Consider the following 20945-nt stretch of genomic DNA (forward strand, 5'->3'; position numbering starts at 1 on the left):
CCTGGCTGTTTTTTCACAGTAGATTCAAAAATAGAAAAAGCCATGGTGATCATTTAATATAGTCTCCCAATTTAGTGATTAGGAAACTGATGCCCCAGAACTTTAAATGACTTGTCCAACACCACACAAATGGTAAGGAGCAGAGCCAGAATTAAAACACAAGTCTTATGACTCCAAATTTCTTTTTTTTTTCCTGCTATGGTTGCATCACCTCCCTTGCTTTGCAAGAGAAATCAGTTTCTCTCTAGATAGCCATATTCATGCTGGTCCTGAATTCCTGTGCCACAATAAAAAAAAATTTCACATATCATCATTAGGTGCTCTATATAAATGATTCAGCTAATGGCAAAATTTATAATTCATCATTAAAAGCTACACTTATAGAAACAGTTCTATCATTTGAGTAACATGACAAATGCTATTTATTAATGGCTCATTCCTCATATGTAGGCTTCTACCTGTTAAGTGAGAATAAGATTATCTACAGTGCCCCTTCTAGCTCCAACATTCTATAAATCTATTTATTGTATGATTCCCATGATATAACTGTTCAATGTTCATGTTACTGAGTTATTAAGGGTAGAGTACAACATATATTTCTTTAGATAAGACTGTTTGCTTATTAGGTACATGCAATCCCAAGATAGCTATGTTTATGTCAAGAGTCACCATAACTACACGAGATGAATTTAGTGTAATATATTTAGCTTTGATTGTGACTATACACATCCTACAAGTGGTGGTACTACACAAGTGGTATAGTGTCAACTTTCACTACACCAGCACGGAAGGCTATATTTAACACAACTCTCCCTCTAGAGTAGGGATGCAGCTGTGATTTTAGTTAGCTTGTGATCTATTGGGGGGGGGAGGGATATATATATTTATATGTATGTATGTATGTATGTATGTATGTATGTATGTGGCAGGCAAGGTACTCTCCCTAACAAGCTGCATCAAGACTTGGTTGGCTTTGATACAAGTTATTTTAGACCATAAAGGTCTGGGACAGAGTAACTTCACAACTCTAGACTCATAATTAAAACATTCAAAAGAGGAGCTAATATAGGCAATAAAATGTTTTTATTATTGGAACAACAGAATTAGTACATGATATTATCAGAATTAGTACATGATATTATGCCTCCAAGAAAAGGGTGGCATAGTCACTACATTGCATGATGCACACTCTTACAAAAAATACACAACTCCCAATGCACATCAATTAATACACCGTTAGAGTGAAAATTCAGTGCTAACTTGGCAGATATGAAGTATATTATTCAAGGTTCAGCAATGACATTAGAAAATGCACAGAATATGTAGAAGACGACACAGAAGTTAAGCTCCAAAATTGATCTGAGCAAAAGCAACACGGATGTAATAAGATAGTCTCTCATGTTATCTATTTTGGAGGCAACAATTTCTGAATGATTGTTTAAATAAAATTAATTCTCCTCATAAACCCTGAATAATATGCTTTCCCCCAAATGTCGTAAGCTCTTTCGTAGCCAAGGAGATAATGATTTGATTCAACGAACACGTGCAGCCGACAGAACACATGGGGATTAAATTTCTGGTTTTAAATTTCTGTCCTTTAATCATTTGTTCAACAAGCATTTATTAAGCAACCATGAGATGTCCTAGCAATAGACACTGGGATAGATGCTACGCCTAGAGATATAAAAGTAGAAATTTCTGCCTTCAAGGAGTTTACTTGAGGAATGAAAATATTCACCAAATATATTAATACAGAATACGTAAGAAATACATACACACTGATGAGGGGCCAGGGGAGACTAGGGTAATCAGAAAAGGTTTTTTCAAGGTTTAGTTCAAATGTCACCTTCTTCAAGGATGCCAGGGGTACTTAGAGGGAGAGCATTCCAGGCATGGGAGAGAGCGTGTACAAAGGCAAGGAGGCAAGATATGGAACTGTAAGTGCAGGCCAGTGTAAAAGGAGCACAGAGTAGACAAGAGGGAGTAATGTGCACTCAGCCTAGAAAGGCAGGCTGGGACAGATTGGCTTAAAAAAATGCCAAACAAAAGAGTCTGTAGTTTATCCTAGAGGCAATGCAGGGCTACTGAAGCTTCTTGAGCAATAGGAGGATAAAGTCTGACCTACAAACAATATGAGACCAAATGCCTAGAAGCTGTGGGGAATGAAATGCAACAAACATCGTCTCTATTCAGGACTAAAAAAGAAAAAAAAATTTGCTAAATTTAATCCCATGTAGCAAAAAACTAGAAACAAAGTATATTCCCCAGTAACTGCGAATGACTGAAGAAACCCTGGTATATGAATGCAACGGAATGACTAACAACAAGAATTCTGAAAAAGAGGGAAGATTTGTGTAGAGAAAAAGAAAACAAACCTGTGAGGACAACATACATAATGACTACAATACGTAGAGGAAGACAGCATTAAAAGAACCTCTCCAATGAAACCAAGTGACCAATCTTGGTTTCAGAGGGCACATCAAACACATTTTCCTTCTGAAAGGAGAGTCATTATTACAGAATTAGATGATGCACACAATATCAGAGGTGGTTCTCTGCCATGTGGTTTTGCTTTTTTTTTTTTTAATAAGGGAGACATGGAGCAAGGAGTGGATATGCTAGAAAGTGACTAGAGCATAAAAACCAAATGTGTCCTAGCCACTCTTATGGTAGTACCAGTATCCCTCCCCAATAACAAAGAAAACCTACATTTACTGGTCAATAATGACTCCATATTTAACATTCAACTCCATCAATACCTTGCATATTTGTATTCCTCTGCTTTCCTTCTGTTATAAAAGGAAGCAAGGTTTTTTATTTCCAAGTTTGTATGAGACAAAAAGATGGCAGGATCATCTGAGGAAAAGCAAGGGATGATAAGCTCCATTATTGCCCTCAAAAGGCTGGGACAAAGCAAAGAAGGTTTCTAGCACACCAAGTAGATGCTTCCCCTCACTGTTTCACTTTTGGGATGACAAAGTCAAGAGTTGCACAGGATGGGCAGGAGTAGATGTTGGAAAAACTTCTGAGTTCATAGATCTATTTGAGTATCAGAACTTTTAAGAACTGGAAGAGACCTTATAACTTATTTTATTCCAATTCCATTTTAAAGAAGAGAAAAATGAGGAAGAGAGTGGAGAAATAACCAGAAATAGAAGCCAGGTATCCTGATTAATACTCCTTTACCATTTCCACTACACCACAGAAAACCTATGGAATATTCCCTACATTTCCCCACTCTCAACCCTGTCCCTACTTCTCAAGATTCTTCCACCCTGAACTGAAGCACCAGAATACTATTAAAATAAAATTGAATACCAAAAAATCTTGAAACTTGGCTCAATCCACATTTCCCATAATCAAGCCCTCACAGAATACTCTCTGCCTCATGTCCAATTCCTTTTTTTTTTTTAATCTGGTGACCTGACAAATTCACTGCAATGACAGTCAAAGTTAAACTTAATTTTCTTTTCTTTTTTTTTCTTTTTGTTGGGCAGTGGGGGTTAAGTGACTTGCCCAGGGCCACACAGCTAGTAAGTGTTATGTGTCTGAAGCCGAATTTGAACTCAGGTCCTCCTGACTCCAGGGCCGGTGCTCTATCCACTGCGCCACCTACCTGCCCCCTAAACTGAATTTTCCATAGAACCTCCTCTCATACTACACCTTACCTATTATTGCAAACTGTTCATATTTTATCTAGGTTTGGGTGATAAGGTCTTCCAATTACATGAAAATCTATCACTTTTCCCTTGAATAACTCTAATTCAGTGCTGTACTAATCAAACGATCAAAGGATTATTTTTATTAAGCTAGAAAAAATAACGAAATTCATATCAAGAGACAAATGATCAAGACTTCAAGGGCAACAACAAGAAAGTGGAAAGGAAGGAAGTCTTTTAGTACCAGCTACCAAATTATACTACAAAGCAGTAACCATTAAAATGATTTGGTACAGGTTAAAAATTCTTCGTCTCTCTTCAGGCTGCACTTGGAAGCTTCTCTACTAAACCTCTTCATTACGGAAGCTCATACGAGCCCAGGAGTTCAAACACTGGAAGTACCCTCCCACTCCTCTGGCCCCTCCCTCTGACTGGACAGCTACTCCTAGCACATCTATTTAATATTTAAGCCAGTCTCAGACTCATTTAAATCCAATTCACCAGCAAGTCAAGACATCACCTTGTGATGTCATTGGTCCTCTTCAAAAACGAAGGACCAGGGGCAGAGCCAAGATGGCAGAGTAAAAGCAGTGCCTTGCTTGAGCTCTCCCTCAAACCGCTCCAAATACCTGTAAAAAATGACTCTAAACAAATTCTAGAGGAGCAGAACCCAGAAAAAGACAGAGTGAAACAAATTTCCAGCCCAAGACAATCTGGATGTTGATGGGAAAGGTCTGTTGTGCCAGGCTGGGAGAGGAGGGTGGTTCAGCGTGGGCTGCACAGGCCACAACTAGACCCTAGTGAACCTGGAGCAGGCCTCAGGGGACTGAATCACCAGCAGCTACAGTGGTTTCCAGACTTCTCAACCCACAAACGCCAAAGACAACTCAGAAGGTCAGTGATGCTGAGTGAGAGAGAAGCCTGGTCCTGCCCCAGCCCTGAGGCAGTGGTGGTGGCTGCTTCTGGAGCTCTCGGCCCACAGGTGCGGGGTGGGGGGGGGGGTGATTGAGCAGCTGATCAGAGGGGGATTGCAGGGATCTCTTTGCTGAGGGGCAGGATTCTCTTGCTTTGCCCATGCTTGGATCTGGGTTGCAGTCCTGGGCAAGGAGGAGTGCTGGTGTCACAGGGGTTGTGGCAGCAGTGGAGAGGGAATCCTCCTCATAGGTCCAAGGCAGAAAAGAGTGCTTGTGGTCACTCGTAGATCACAGTACAGGCCAGGAATGGAGTAAACACCTTGCCTTTGATCATACCACCTTGAAAGAACTGAAAATTTACAGGTCCCTAGAAGTATCTCTGAAAACAGCTGCACAAAACCCCTGAATTGGGACAGTACATTCTCCACACTGGAAACTGAGCCCTCCCTTAACAAAGAGTCAAAAAGTCAAATTAGGTGGAAACATGGGAGGCAGGGGGGTGGGGGGGAACAGGGACCTCAGAATATAAAATCTTACTTTGGTGGTAAATGAGATCAAAACATACAACCAGTAGAAGATGACAAAGTCAAAGCTCCTACATTCAAAGCCTCCAAGAAAAATGTGAATTGGTCTCAGGCCATGGAAGAGCTCAAAAAGGATTTTGAAAAGCAAGTAAGAGAAGTAGAGGAAAAATTGGGAAGAGAAATGAGAGTGATGCAAGAAAATCATGAAAAACAAGTCAACAGCCTGCTAAAGGGGACCCAAAAAAATACTGAAGAAATAACACCTTAAAAAATAAACTAGGGGCAGCTAGGTGGAGCAGTGGATAGAGCACCGGCCCTGAATTCAGGAGGAACTAAGTTCAAATCCAGCCTCAGACACTTGACACTTACTAGATGTGTGACCCTGACAAGTCACTTAACCCCATTGCCTAGCCAAAAAACAAGACAAAACAAAACAAAAAAACAACAAAAGAGGTCCAAAAAGTCAATGAGGAGAAGAATACCTTAAAAAACTGAATTGGCCAAATGGAAAAAGAGATCCAAAAATCTGAGTGAAGAAAATAATTCCCGGGGGCAGCTGGGTGGCGCAGTGGATAGAGCACCAGCCCTTAAGTCAGGAGGACCTGAGTTCAAATCCGGCCTCAGACCAAACACTTGACACGTACTAGCTGTGTGACCTTGGACAAGTCACTTAACCCCGACTGCCTCACTAAAAAAAAAAAAGAAAAAGAAAAAAGAAAATAATTCCTTAAAAATTAGAATGGAGCAAATGGAAACTACTGATTCTATGAGAAATCAAGAAATTATAAAACAGAACCAAAAGAATGAAAAAATAGAAGACAATGTGAAATATCTCACTGGAAAAACAACTGAGCTGGAAAACAGATCCAGAAGAGATAATTTAAAAATTACTGGACTACCTGAAAGCCATGATCGAAAATGAAGGACCAAAAACAACAAGAAGCCAGTCATGTCTCCTTCTTTTCCAGGATACACTTCAAAAACTTTCTTTACCACTGCTGCCCCTACCCTCTCTCCCCCTTTTCAGCACTGTCCTCTCCCATTAGAATAAAAGCTCCTCTAGGGAGTGGCTATCAGTCTGCTTATATTCATATTCCCAGAACTTACCACACACACTGGCACACATTAAGGACTTGTTGGGCAGCTAGGTGGAGCAATGGACAGAAAACTGGGCTTGGAATTAAGAAGACTCATCAGGAGTTCAAATCTGGCCTCAGACACTTACTAGTTGTGTGATCCTGGGCAAGTCATTCAACCCTGTTTGCCTCAGTTCCTCATCTGTAAAATGAGCCAGAGAAGGAAATGGCAAACCACTCCAGTATCTTTACCAAGAAAGCCCCAAATGGGGTCATGAAGAGTCAGATATCACTGAAACAACTCAACAACAACAAAAAATGCTCGTTGACTTTAAAAATAGAAAGCTCAATCTGTGAAACATATTAAGTACGCAAATTATAAAAGTAAAGAACACAGTAGCTTAATGTTAGTTAAACTCTTAATTACTGGGGAAAGGATTCACTATTTGTTAATGACTCCTGGGAAAACTGAAAAGGAGTCTGGCAGAAATTAAGTGTAGACCAATATTTCACATTGTATACGAAGATAAACTCCAAAAATATGATGTAGATACAAAAGCGGTATGTGTGCGTGTGTATAGCAAATTAGAAACACAAGGAAGCAATTACTTTTCTGATCTATGGATAAGAAAAGAATTCATGACAATTAATAGAAAGGATTATAAAGGATGAAATCGTTGATTTTTATTGTATAAAAATTTAAAGTTTTTCACAAACAAAACCAATGCAGCTAAAATTAGAAAGGAACAAGATGAGGTTAAGAGACTTGCCCAGAGTCACACAGTTAGGAAGTGTCTGAGGCTGGACTTGAACTTGGGTCTTCCTGACTCCAGAGCCAGTGGTCTAGCCATTGTGTTACCTAGCTGCCTTCAACTGTCCTTGTTCCTATAGACATACTATTAAATGAAGGTGGAAATAATAAATCTTACAACTTTTACTAAGTCTACTACAAAATTTTATTATACAATCTAAACTGGGTACTCACTGCTACTATTCAATATTTCCATATCTCCCGTATCAGCTCATTATCCCACTCCCCACAGTGGCTTTCTCAAACTTTTTCATTTTTCCTCAAATGTCTCACTGCTCCCCTCTCAGCTGAAAACTTTAACTTCATATTTTACAGAAAAAAAAATTTAGGCCAATTGCTGAAAGCACCCTTTTCTTCCCTTTTCTTTATCTCCTATCACTCAGATGCCTTCTGCCACTCTCTCCTCCTTCTCCTCTGTCTCATGTGAACAGGTGACCTTACTCTTTGCCAAAGCAAACCTCCTACCTCCATAAGTGATCTCTCTCACTCCATTCCATTCCTCCAACAGACCGCCACCTCCATCGTCCCTACTCTGTCATGTCTTCAGTCTCTCCTTGAATAGTCCTAACCTACTGCTTACAAATGTGCCCATGTTTCCTCTACCTTCAAAAAATCCCTCACTTAATCATTTCATTGGGGATTTTATTGTCCTGTATCTCTTCTGTCCTTTATGGCAAAACAATTTGAGAAGACTGTAACAGATGCCTCCACTCCCTTTTCTCACTCCTCTTAATCTCCTTCAATCAAGCTTCCAACCTCATCATTCCAATGAAACTGCTCTCTCCAAAGCTACTAAAGATCTCCCAATTGCCCCATCTAGAGGCCTTTTCTCAATCCTTGCTCTTCTTGACCTCTGCAGCTTCCAACACTGTCAATCACCATCTTCTCCTTCACAAATTCTTCTCTTAGGTTTTCAGGACACAACTCTCTCGTTCTTCTCCTACCCATCAGACTACTCCTCAGGCACCTTTGCTGGAACCTCATCCAGGTTAAGCCCATTAATCTGTGAGTGTCCCACAGGGCTGTGTCCTAGTCTTTCTCTTCTCCCTCTGTTCTATTTCACTTGATGATCTCATTAGCCACCACGGATTTAATTACCATTACTCTATGCTGGTGCTTCTAGAATCTACTTATTCAGCCATTCCCTTCTCTGAACACCTCCAGGCTCCCATCTCCAATTGCCATAGATATCTCAAAATGGAATGTCTAGTAGACATCTTAAACTCAACCATTTCTAAAACTGAACTCATCACCTTTTCCCCTAAACTCCCCCCACCCCCAACTTTCCTATTACCATCAAGAACTTCACCTTTATGACATCTCTGGAATATGTCCCTTTAATCTCCTCTGACATTGTCAAACCCCTGGTGCAGGCCTTCATACTCAGACTTTTTCAACAGGCTGCTGGTTGGTCTGCCTGCCATGAGTCTGTCCCCAGTCCATTCTATCCTCCTGACAAAAAGTGATTTTCCCAAAACTGGGATCTAACCATGTCATCTGCAGTGGCTCCCTATTACCTCCAGGATCAAATACAAAATCTGTTTGGCATTCAAAACCCTTCATAACCTAACATAACTCCCCTACACATCCTTTCCAGTCTTCCTATACCTTAGACCTCCCTACACACTCTTTGATACAGTGACGTTGACCTTTGGGTTGTTCCAGAAACAAGATACTCCATCTCTTAGCTCTGGGTCTTTTCTCTGGCTGTCCTCCATGTCTGGAATGCTCTCCTTCTTCATCTCTGACTTCTGGCATCCTTGGAGTCTTTAAATCCCAACCAACAACTTATCTTCTACAGGAAGCCTTTCCCAACCTCGTTTAATCCTAGTACCTTCTCTCCGTTAATCATTTACTATTTATTCTCTCCACTGTTTGTTTGTACATATTTGTTTGCTTGTTGTCTACTCTATTATATTGTGAACTATTTGAGAGCAAGGTCTGTCTTTTGCCTTTTTTTGTATCCCCTACACTTAGCAGTGTTTACTGACGGAGCAATTAATAAATGTTTGGTGATGGTCTGATGGTTCCGGCTTCTTGTATTTACATATTAAGCTTTAAAAATTCTTATGATTACATTAAGAAATAGTCTAAGAATGATACATCTATGATGAAAATAGCAACCTAATTGTAGCAATGAATCAAAGTTAATGATGTATGATAATGTAACCTTTTTATCAATAAATTCATCATCCTCTTCAGTACCCTTGGTACCCTCTCTGCCCCTGTTTGGAGGGCTGGATGGCAGGGCAAAGAACTCTTCCCAAAGACTCTACTGGGACTCAAACATCAGCTAATTCATTTCCCACTCGATATATTCTTTGGCTTGAATTCCACCACCCCTTGCATCGAGTACCTTCACCACTTTCACCTCACACTCAGTGTTTCAGCTTTCTTTTGCGTGTTGCCTTCCCCGATCAGATTACAAATTCCTAGGAGGCAGGGACTATCTTTCTTTTTCTTATTTGTATCCACAGCACTTAGCACTATTTGGCATATAGCAGGCACCTGATAAATGTTTACTATTACCTAAAGTTTATAACAAAACTTCTTAATATCTTAAGACAAAATCTAGAATAAAGTCTTATGAACTTTTCCATGTAAGGGTTAAACATTAGACCAGGGGCCAGAGAACTACTACCTTAGGACTGGCCACCTGTTTTTGTACTGACTGCAGGCTAACAATGGCACTTATATTAAAAAAAAAAAAAAAAGTTTTATTGGATTTGGTCTACTGGTCATAGTTAGCTGACCCCTGCACTAGACCACTAATATTAAGCTAGCATGTTTTCCAAGACACTCCTTTCACAATGACAGAGATGTAAAGTATTATTGCTGCGCAGTTTAATAATTTCCTACTTAAGCATTTTACCAACACTAATACTGATTTCATTAAACACATGGATAATTCAGACTTTCCTGAACTGTGTTCAGCAAGATTTTCTAAACTAAAAAATATTTTCCATGCTAAAATATTAAGTATGAAATTATGTATGTATAAAAGAATAATTCTAAGTAGCAAATTTGGGCTTATTTGGAACCTGGCTTAATTTCAGCCATTTTACTCCAAAATGTCCCAACCCCTCTCTTTACCTCCTATTCCTCCTCTCTATTACTTCCTCTTCTTTTTTTTTTTTTTGGGAGGGGAGCCTAGGCAATGGGGTTAAGTGAGTTGCCCAGGGTCACGCAACTATCAAGTGTTATGCGTCTGAGGCCGAATTTGAACTTAGGTCCTCTTGAATCCAGGGCCGGTGCTCTATCCACTGCGCCACCTAGCTGCCCCTCTCCTCTCTACTTCTAAAATGAACATTTGTGGGTTCCTTCAACACCTTTCAAGTTCAAACTGTTCTTTAGCTAAATTAGTTTAGAAAACACTGAGATAATAAATATTATTTCCTTAGAGACTGAATATGGCCTCAAATCTGGCCTCAGATACTTAATAGCTGTGTCACCCTGAGCAAGTCACTTAACCTTACTTGCCTCAGTTTTTTCATCCGTAAAATGAGCCTGAGAAGGAAATGGCAAACCACTCCAGTGTCTTTGCCAAGAAAACTCCAAATGGGGTCACAAAGAGTCAGACACAACTGAAACAACTAAACAACAACAACAAAAGACTACATAATCACTTCTATGGATAAAAGGTTTTTTAATCTCAACATACAGCTTTAATACTTTAAGGACCTATAATTCTATTTATGGTGATACTTCCTCTAGAACTTAGCATATGGTCTCTGAGAACTGCTGTGACTGAAAAATTCTTCACTCTGCAGTCAGCCTGATGACATGTGGGACCAGGTCTGTACCAGAAGCCTTTGCAATTTGGTGGAAACTGCCAGAGTTTAAGTTTTGCTGGCTTAGCCTTTAAGGACCCAAGGTCATTTATATGTCATGATGAGACACTGGAGTAAAACATGTTACAACATATCCTAGAAATATGTAGGTCTTTAGTATCTCAAAATATTCCAACTATTTCACTTTTTTTTTTTTTTATTAAGAAAAAACAGAATCAAAGAGGGGAAAAAATTTTATAGAAATGGTTCTGGACCATTCTGTTGAGACCAATTACTGACATGGCCAGTCTAAAAAACGTCTGAAGCTGTCATGTAGTTATAGTGAAGCTTTCGGTCTTTAGGCTAAAATCATCTAGGCAGACCTAGGTAAAAGAAGAAAAGCAAGGTAGAGTAGGAGAGGAGAATACTTCCTGACTTAGGAGTCCGAAAGACCTGAGTTTGAATTCTGCATTAGACATTTAAAAACAGTGTAAAATTAGGACAAAATTAGCGCCTCTCTCAGGGATGTTGTAAAGATCAAATGAGATAACACATGAAAAGTACTTTGCAAACCTTAAACTGTTCTATAAATATTAGTTTTTATCATTACCAACATTATCCAAAGGCCAGGCCAAGAAAGATTTATAATCAAAAGCTTAAAACAATAGTGTACCATATTTTTTCACACTACTGAGATTGAATATTTTTTGGGTGGTACTAGTATCTGTCAGAAAGATGAAGAAACATTTTGTAAGCTTGCCAAAAAAAAAATAATGAACCAGTGGTCTTCATTTTTAACCTTTCAATAGATAACAATTAGGTAGGTAGGTGGCTCAGTGGATAACGCGCTGGGCCTAAGTCAGGAAGACCTGAGTTCAAATCTGGCCTCAGACACTTACAAGCTGTGTGACCCTGAGCAAGTCACTTAACTTCTGTTTCCTTTAATTCACTGGAGAAGAAAATGGCAAACCACTCCAATATCCTTGCCAAGAAAACCTTATGGACAGGTCCACAGGCTAAAGAGTTAAATGTGACTGAATGACAAGAAGAAGATAACCATCACAAACACTAATCCTATTAGATAATTTAATCATCAAAATGGGTTAACACAAAAATCTGTTCTGTTTATTAAAGCAAGTTTCTATGGAAACTATATTCCCAAAAATATGCTAAAAATAATTAGAAGGATAATTCTTTAAAAATGTAAAAAATTTTAAACCAAGTTAAAAGAAATCCTATTTAAGTATTTTAAAGCCTATGCAATCCAGGTAAATGTACTCAAAGAGGATTTAAAGGTACTGAACTTAGATTTTAAAAATGTTCTCTTAATTTGTAAAATTTATCCAGTAGTTTGGTATTAATTTTTTAATATTCACTTTTAATTGCTTTTACTTATAGAGAACAGGGATTATCAAAATGAAAAAAAAACACCAGTACAGTGTGCAAAGGGCAGTGTATTTTATTTTAGGTTGTACTCTAAGACACCACATGTTCTTTAGGTCAAGTTACTAAAAAAATTACATTCAGTTAGGTCAAGTTCTCTGAGTCATGGATATCACCAACTTGAAACCCTATATATTTCAGGATCTTATTTTCTTGGATTTTGAAATTTGGGTTTTATATAAGTACTCCTAATCACCCTCACCACATACATCTACTCAAAATACAGGGTTTTTAAAAATTATTATTATTATTATATGCTTAATACATGAGGAGACAAGCACTATAATAAGAATGTATCACCCAACATGATACTCACAAAACCTCCAAGATAGGCATGGCACGAATTTCACAAAAGGAGACTGAAGCTCAAAAAAGTGGTGTCATTTATTCAAGATGACACACACTGGGGAAGTGAGCCACAACTTAAACCCAGGCATCCTAACTCCAAGTCTAGTTTGTTTTCCTTCCTGTCAACTATGTTTGCTGAAAATTTGGTTCTAGTGAATATTCAATCACTGACATAGATATTAACAGTTTGTTCCCTGGTTTATATATCACATAAAATCAAAATTCAACAACTCAATTTTTGCTTAAACAGCAAGGATCAGTTTTTCACTTGTCACTAAGCCAGCAAAAAGCCCAGAAACTAGTCTCTCCTCTTTCTACTGCTTCTACTGGGGACTGCAAGTTTGATAAGTGGCATGAAGCAAATTACATACCCATTCTCTCTCTCTCAATGATTTTCCCCCTCATCCTTATTCACTTCCTAGATCCTATTAAACTTTGAAAGATAATTTGGAACAATACAAGTCTTTTCTAAAACAGTGTTTACTCTGCAGATTTTTAAGAATGTATCTCAATATCGCCAGATTAAGAGATTTTATGTGTCTGTGTGTGTGCACTTGTACTTATACACACACTTTTTTCACTGAACCTTTGTAACTTACTCTGAGCCAAAGTAAAGCTTCAACTTATCAGTCTTGATGCACAGGACTCTGAAAAGTGACACTTCCCCAGGTTCACACAGTGTCAGAGCTGGGCACTAAGCCCTGGTTTTCCTGACACTAAGGTCAGTTGTTTTTTGTTTTGTTTTGTTTTGTTTTTTGGCAAGGCAATCAGGGTTAAGTGGCTTGTCCAGGATCACACATCTGAGGCTAAATTTGAACTCAGCTCCTCCTGATTCCAAAGCCAGTGCTATATCCACGGCACCACCTAGCAGTCCTGGTCAGTTCTTTACCTGCTCTGAAATGCTACTTGTCATCATTAAATTTTCAAGAAAAATGAAAGTATTTGAAAATCTAGACCACAGCAACATGGCATGAAAGACAATTAAGAACTTTTCAAGAAGGATGGTCTCAGATCTGTTTGAATGACAAGAACATAAGTATTAACTCACCATCATCTAACGTGATATCCTGGAGACCAATGGTTTCAAAATTCAATTCCTGATCTTCAGGTTCAGGTTTAATGTTCATTGCTGCTCCATCAGGTGAAAATGAAGATGAATCACATCTATGCTGACATACTAATGATGAAGATACAGAAATACCTCCCACTCCAGGATTGTGTGCTTGAGGTGAAGGTTGTCCAGAGTGAGTTATGGTGGTTGGAGATGGGGATGAAGCAGGTCCTGAGCTCGGAGACTGATAAGGCATAGGCTGTAACTGAGGAGATGGGGGTCCAGATAGTGGTGAATGGACCAAGGGATGAGAGGCTGTTGGTGAGGAAGCTGTAGTAGATCCAGGGTTTGAAGTATGGTATGTTCCTAGTTGTAACTGAGGGGAAGGCTGTCCCAAGGACTGGCTTGTTGTAGAAGTAACAGGACCCTGTCCGATGTTTGAACAATGGTATCCCACTGGCTGCAGCTGAGGCAGTGACTGCCCTGAATGAGCTGTATGTACTAAGGGATGTCCTGCTCCTGGAGCAGATGTTGACAATGACCCTGAATTTGAAGAATGAAATTGTATTGGTGGCAGAGGTTGACAGCTAAGACTTATTAAATTAGGTACAGCTGTATCTTGTTGAAATGAATTTGCATCAAATCCTTGACTAGAGGCAGCATTAATGGGAAGACAAGTCTGTCCATTGTACATAACATTAGTTTGCATAGGCTGGTAGGAAGACCTCACAGGAGGTGCTGATGTGGCTTGAAAAGACTGATGTAGCACAGAAGGCATCACATGACATTCTTCACCAGGACTAATGTTCCTACTTTGCATATGGGACAGATGGGATGCTGAGGAGGTCACCAGTGATGTATATGGTTGCTGGATGGGACAAACAAGACTTCTAGGCAATAAACTGTCATGTGGTTGCCCTGGATCTGAGGAAGGCGATGGTGTCTGGACAGTACGTAAGCCTTGAACATTGCCACTCTGAGGCACAGACAAAGACGGAACTGAAGACAAATCCATCTCTTCTCTATGCTCTTGTTTCATCAAAACTGCAAAGACAAAATGAAAACAATAAAGTCACTACATATAACTAAAATATTCGTTACTAACAGCCAACCCTTCCAACCCTTCCAAATATACTGCTTTGAAAGTGGGGAAGAAAACAGGCACAACCACTGCTACCTCCCTTCATTGAAGTTCTGCCAATGGTGAAATTATTATGAAATCTTAACATTTATTTAAGGCAAGGCTTTTGCCCTCCCGAGGCTTACATTCTAATAAAGGAATATGAGACACACATAATTTTTTTAACCTATAATACAAAATGTAAATACATAGGCAAATAATATGCCATGTGAGAGTCAAGAAAGAAAAATGTCTCCTGTTATTTTGGGAAGAGGGAGTAGAATTCAAGGAAAGTGGTCTGGAAAAGGTGCTATTTGAGTTGGAGTTTAAAGGACTGACAGGGATTCATCAGGTGCAGGGGGAAGGATGAACAAGAGTAAAGAGGCAGAAATGCATAGGCTATTTGGGGTTGTGTCAGATATGAATGTATGATTCAGGTCATGCAGAGTGTAAATGAAGCTGAATAGTATGAGATGTTTGGAAAGTTAGGGTATGGCCCTAGCAAATGTCTAGCAAAGGATGAAGGATGACTTTGTGAAAGATGAACTGGGAGTCAGAGAAAGCAGAGGCAATGAAGACATTTTGGGCGGATATTTCAATATTCCAGTCAGGTGGCCAGGGTATGCAGTGCTAGAGTAGTGTTAGTGGGAGGAAAGAGGAATAGATGGGAGACTTATTGCAGAGGGAGAATTGACATGGCTTAGTAACTGGCTGAATATGTAAGATGAAACAAAGTGAAGAGTCAAAGGAAAGAGCAAGATCATAAGCTTTGCGCAACAGGTGAATGGCAATATCTTTAACAGAAAGTGAAGTCAGTTTTTGACAAGGTAAGTCTGAAGTGCTAGTAGAAAATCCAATTAAGTAGCTATAGATAGAGGTCTGGGGTTTGAATGCTGCAGACACAGAAGTTGGAGTTCTTGTATAGTTGAAATTCTGGAAGTGAATGTGATTTCTAAATGAAGTGTAGAGAAAAGAGAAGAAGGCTGAAGGCAGGGGGACATACAACTTAGAGCATCTAGAAGAGGATGAGTAGCTAGGGGAAAAGGCAAAGAACCAACAGAGAGACAGGAAGAGAATCAGGAAAGTGAAGGATGAAGCCATAGCAAGAAGCAGTATACAGAAGAAAGGGGTGGTCAATAGTGACAAGCACTTCAAAGGAGCTCAGAGGATGAAGGCTAAAAAACAGCCATTGGAACTAGCATTTCGAAGATGATTGCTAAGTTCTGGTAAATGCTAGTTTCAATAGAGTAATGTGGAGAGAGGTAAAGTAGTAAGAGTTGGGGGAGAGAGGGAAGAAGCAAGGGGAAGAGGGAGGGGGAGAGGCAGAGAGAGGCAGAAAGAGAGAAGGAAGGAGAGAAAGGGAGAGACAGGCAGAGAGAGATGCAGGCATGGGAACACAGGAAACTTTTGAAATATTGTGGCATTCAGGATGCCATAGGCTACCACAGGATGGTAGCTAGATGGGTTGAAAAATACCTCTAGGAAGGCACTGCTAGCCCTGCGCATGTTTAAAAAGTAGATGCGAATGAGCCAGTTGAGTGGAAATGACTGAAGATGTATGAGAAAGAGCAGATCATGACTAAAGAAGTAAGGGGAAAGGACTGAGGACATAATCAATCAACAAATAAACATATTAAGGTCCTACTATCTGCCAGGCATGGAGCTTAAGTGCTGAGGGAACAAAGGCAAAAACTGAACAATCTCTGCTCTCAAGAAGCTTACAATCAAGACAGGGGGTGAGACATATATGCACATAAGTACATACAAAATATATACAAAATGAATAGTTCTAGAGGGAAACCACTAGCATTTAGGGAAATCAGAAAAGACTTCAACTAGAAGCTGGTACTTAAAAGCTGAGTTTTAAAAGATATTAGGAATTCTAAGAGGTAGAGAGGGAGGGGCACAGGGGACAACCTGTTCAAAGGTATAGATATGAGAGATGGAATGTAATATGACAAACCCCAAGAAGGCCAATTTGTCTGGACTACAGAGCATGTTAAGGGGGGTAATATATAGTAAGGCTGGAAACGTTCACTGATTATAAAGGGTTTCTTTGACTGCCAAAAAGAGGAGTTTGATTTTGACCTTAGAGGTAGTAGGAAACTGCTGGAGTTTGCTTAGTAGAGCAATGACATAGTCACATTAAAAAATCACTTCAGCATCAAGGTAAAGAATCAGCTAGAGGGGTAGTTAGGTGACGCAGTGAATAGAGCTCCAGCCTTGGAGTCAGGAGGACTTGAGTTCAAATCTGGCCTCAGACACATAACACTTACTAGCTGCGTGACTCTGAGCAAGTCACTTAATCCCAATTGCCTCACAAAAACAAAGACTCAGCTAGAGAAGAGTGAAGAAAGGGAGACCAATTAGGAAACTATTTCAATAGGCCAGATGAGAGTTAGTAGAGGGCCTAAACTAGGGTGGTGGTTGTGTGAGAAAAGAGAAGTAGGTGGATAAAGAGATGTTGTAAAGGTAGAGTCAAGAGGACTTTGAAACTAAATGGATATTCAAGATGAGGGAGAATAAGGAATCAAGGATGACCAAGGTCATGAACGTTAGAAGGAACACAGTGCCCTTGACAGAAAGAAATTCAAAAACGTAGTGGGTTTGGGGGCAAAGTATACATTCTAGTGGGGGAAATACCACGTATATGTAGCAGATGCAGAAACCAATAGGATTTCTGCCTACGAGAGCTTCCGTCTGAGTCGAGCTTTAAACACAAAGCCTGGGATTGTACAAGACAGAAATGAAGAGAAAGTACATTCTCAGTCTGGGTGAACAGCTTGTCCAAAGCCAAAGAGATCAGAGAAGGAGTGTCACCTGTGAGTAACAGCAAGAAATAAAATTCTAGGCTACTGTGAGATCTCCAGATTAAGCAACAATAGCCTTTTTAACCCGCACTCGGTACAATCATTTCATTACTAAGGACAATTCCCTCTAATAGTTGAAATCATAATTTCTTCATGTCTGTATGAAAAGTTTCTTGAATTGTTCTGGCAAAATTGAACCACTTTCCGGTGACAAATCTTTCCAAACTTGCGAAGACTAGTTTCAGGTCTGTGATAGCAATGCATCACTAAGGCCTATATCTGAAGCCTTTCCAGTTTAACTTGATATACTTCCTTTTAGGTTTTGTTTTGTTTTGTTTTGTTTTTTGGCTAGGCAATGGGGTGAAGTGACCTGCCCAGGGTCACATAGCAAGTAAGCGTTATGTGTCTGAGTGAGGCCAAATTTGAACTCAGGTCCTCCTGAATCCAGGGCCGGTGCTCTTATCCACTGTGCCACCTAGCTGCCCCGGATCTACCCTTTTGGACCTGGCATCAATATGGGGATTCATTTTGTTTCACTAGGCTTATTTCCTATGAGGAATTTTTTTCTTTTTTCCAGCTAACTGGGGAGGTGAGTAGCAACGGTGATGCCAAAAGAGCCACTGCAACATTTCCTAAAAAGCACAGAAGAAACAGAAGCAAGGTCAGAAGGACGCATAGAACAAGTAGGGCAAATTTCAAAGTTTTAATAAATCGTAAGGTTAAAGTATATAAAGTTAAAATAACTTTTATGTGCTTTTTAAAAGAAGTAGTGCGAAATGGAGATTCACGCTTTCATACAGAATCCTCTTTGGTCCTGCTAGGTGTAGGGAACAGCTTTTGCTTTTGCTTTTTTTTTTCTTTTTTTCTTTTTTTTTAGTGTTTTTAAGTTTAAAATCCAAAAAAAAAATTAAAAGCATGTGTCTCACTATTTTGGTATACATGGACTCTTTCTATCTTTGACTTAATTGGTAGAGAAAGTCTAGTAATGGAATCATTGCAAAGAGCTTGGTAATTTTTCTTAATTAATTCCAAAGTTTTTGAATCAATTGATCTTCTACAGATCACACATTAATGGTGGCATCTATATCTATATAATTTTTTCTAAACTCTGCCCTTATAATTGATGTGTGTGTGTGTGTGTGTGTGTGTGTGTGTGTATATGGTAGTGGGCTCCTGATGAAGAAACTTCTGCTACCAAAGCAGACGTACAACTCTTGTATAATTTATACAAGATGTATAACTGTCTTTAGAGAGTTGCCTAGTGGGCAGTGAGAGGTTAAATGCCTTGATCAGGGTCAGAAGAGCAGTGGTATCAGGGGTGGGACTAGTACTCAGGCCTTCTTTACTACAGGCTAGCTCTGTATCAATCAACAACATTTATGAAACACTACATGCACAATGTTAAATGCTAAAGATACAAGGAAAAAATAAAACCAGGACCTGCCCTCAAGTAGCTTACATTCAACTGGGGGAAACAGGCACATAAATAGGGTTATAAAAGACACATCTAGGGGTGGCTAGGTGGTGCAGTGGATAGAGAGCACTGGCCCTGAAGTCAGGAGGACCTGAGTTCAAATCCGGCCTCAAACCAAACACTTAACACTTACTAGCTATGTGACCCTGGGCAAGTCACTTAACCCCAATTGCCTAAAAAAAAATAAAACAAAAATAAAAGATACATCTAAGAGAAATACAGAGGAGAAAAGAAGGGAGGTCACTTCAGAAAATAAGACACTAACAGCTATGAGGACTAGGAAAGGCCTTATGCAGGTAGTGGTGCTTGAGTTCATCCTGACTCTGTCCTTATAAAGCTACACTGGAAACAGCAATGGCTGTGGTTGTCAGGAGGAGGAGGTTAGATTCCAGCTCTGACCTTTACTGGGGATTTTAAGTCTGGCACTACCTGTCCCACAAGACTATTAGGGAAAAAAAAGGGTTGTATACATGTAAAGTGAGGCAAAGGGAAGCTATAGGATTATGAGCTCCACAAGGGCAGAGACTGTCTTTTGCCTTTCTATATATCCCCAGCACTTAATAAGTGTTCATTGACTATTACACCATCTACTCAATTTATAGGTTGGATTTGGATTCAAATTTTGACTTTGATACAGACTCTCTGCATACCTTGGGCAAATCATATACCCATATACCTGTTTCCTCATCTGTAAATAAGTGGGTTGAACTAGATGATCCTTAGTTGCCTTCCAGCTCTAAAATCTATGATTCAGTGAAGCTTTTTTAAAATAGTAGTTAATAACATTTACATAAGCACTTTTAAGGTCTGTAAAGTGCTTTATATATATTATCTCATTTATCCACATACCTACCTGGGAGGTAGATGCTATTATTATTCCTGTACTACCATTTAAATACACAGAAAGACTAAGTGACTTGCTCAGGGTCACAGGTAAGTAAGGTAGGATTTGAACTCAAATCTTCCTGACTCCAGTCCAGTACTCTATCCACTGTGCCACCTACCTGCCAATAAATATGGGGAGACCTGAGCATGTTTGTAGGTTATCAGCGAAAGAGCCAGTATACAGGGAATTGTACATAATGTAGAATAGAGGAGGTAGGGGAATGACAGTGGAGGCAATCTGCTGGCAAAGATGGAAGGGGATTGAATTAAGGACACGTATGGAAAGACTGACTTTGGGGAGCACAAAGGCAACCTCTTCATTACAGAATGAATGGAGTAAAATAGATGCTAATGGGGTGATGTCAAGGAGTTACGAAATGAAAAGATGAAATTAACCGCAAATGCCTTCAAAAATATCTAAATCCAGAATAGTGTCAATTCTATTCTACATTAGGTATACTCAGGGAATTCTTTTTTTTCTAAAAATAATAACAAAACATTTTTTTTTAATTTAAGCTTACACACTTAATAATTCAATTCAAACACTTAGGCTGTGTCTGTGTGTAAGGCATACAGGGATACAAAAATGAAACAGTTCCTACCCTCAAAGAGCTTTCATTCTTCTGAGGGTTATAGAATGAATACAATGCAAAAAGAGAGCAGCAACAACTGGGCAGTCACAAAAGGCTTTTCACGGGAAGAATCATTTTGTCTTAGCTTTGAAGTCAAATCAACAAGCACTTATTAAACACCAAATCCAATTTACTTACAAGCCAAGACATCACCCTCCTGAAGTCACTGGTCCCCTTTGAGAACAAAGGACCAAACAATAAATAATCTGTGAGTAGCAGTAGCTGCCCTCTACCCCCCACCCCTGGGAACCTAACTGGCCAGTTCCAGTTGGACAATGCTGCTACTTCCTCCTTCCCCCTTCCCTATCTTCTTCTTCTGTTCATGTGGAGAATATACCCTTACATGTGGGTGCTCTGTCCAAAAGAATATATATTCCTTTATGTGTGTGTGTGTGTGTGTGTGTGTGTGTGTGTGTGTGTGTGTGTGT

The 20945-nt window shown here is 39.5% G+C and overlaps 1 protein-coding gene across 2 annotated transcripts in view; it reads right to left on the bottom strand.

The window, feature by feature from the left end:
* Window positions 1–20945, bottom strand: part of NFATC3 (nuclear factor of activated T cells 3) — a 180051-nt gene that overhangs the window by 33126 nt on the left and 125980 nt on the right. For both annotated transcript variants that reach the window (XM_027846877.1, XM_027846879.1), the window contains exon 9: window positions 13594–14640. In XM_027846877.1, the coding sequence (XP_027702678.1) occupies window positions 13594–14640 (1047 nt within the window). The remainder of the gene's footprint in view (window positions 1–13593; window positions 14641–20945) is intronic.

The sequence above is a fragment of the Vombatus ursinus genome, unplaced genomic scaffold (genome assembly GCF_900497805.2).
Source record: "Vombatus ursinus unplaced genomic scaffold, bare-nosed wombat genome assembly UNPS02005286.1, whole genome shotgun sequence".
Classification (NCBI taxonomy): Eukaryota; Metazoa; Chordata; class Mammalia; order Diprotodontia; family Vombatidae; genus Vombatus; species Vombatus ursinus.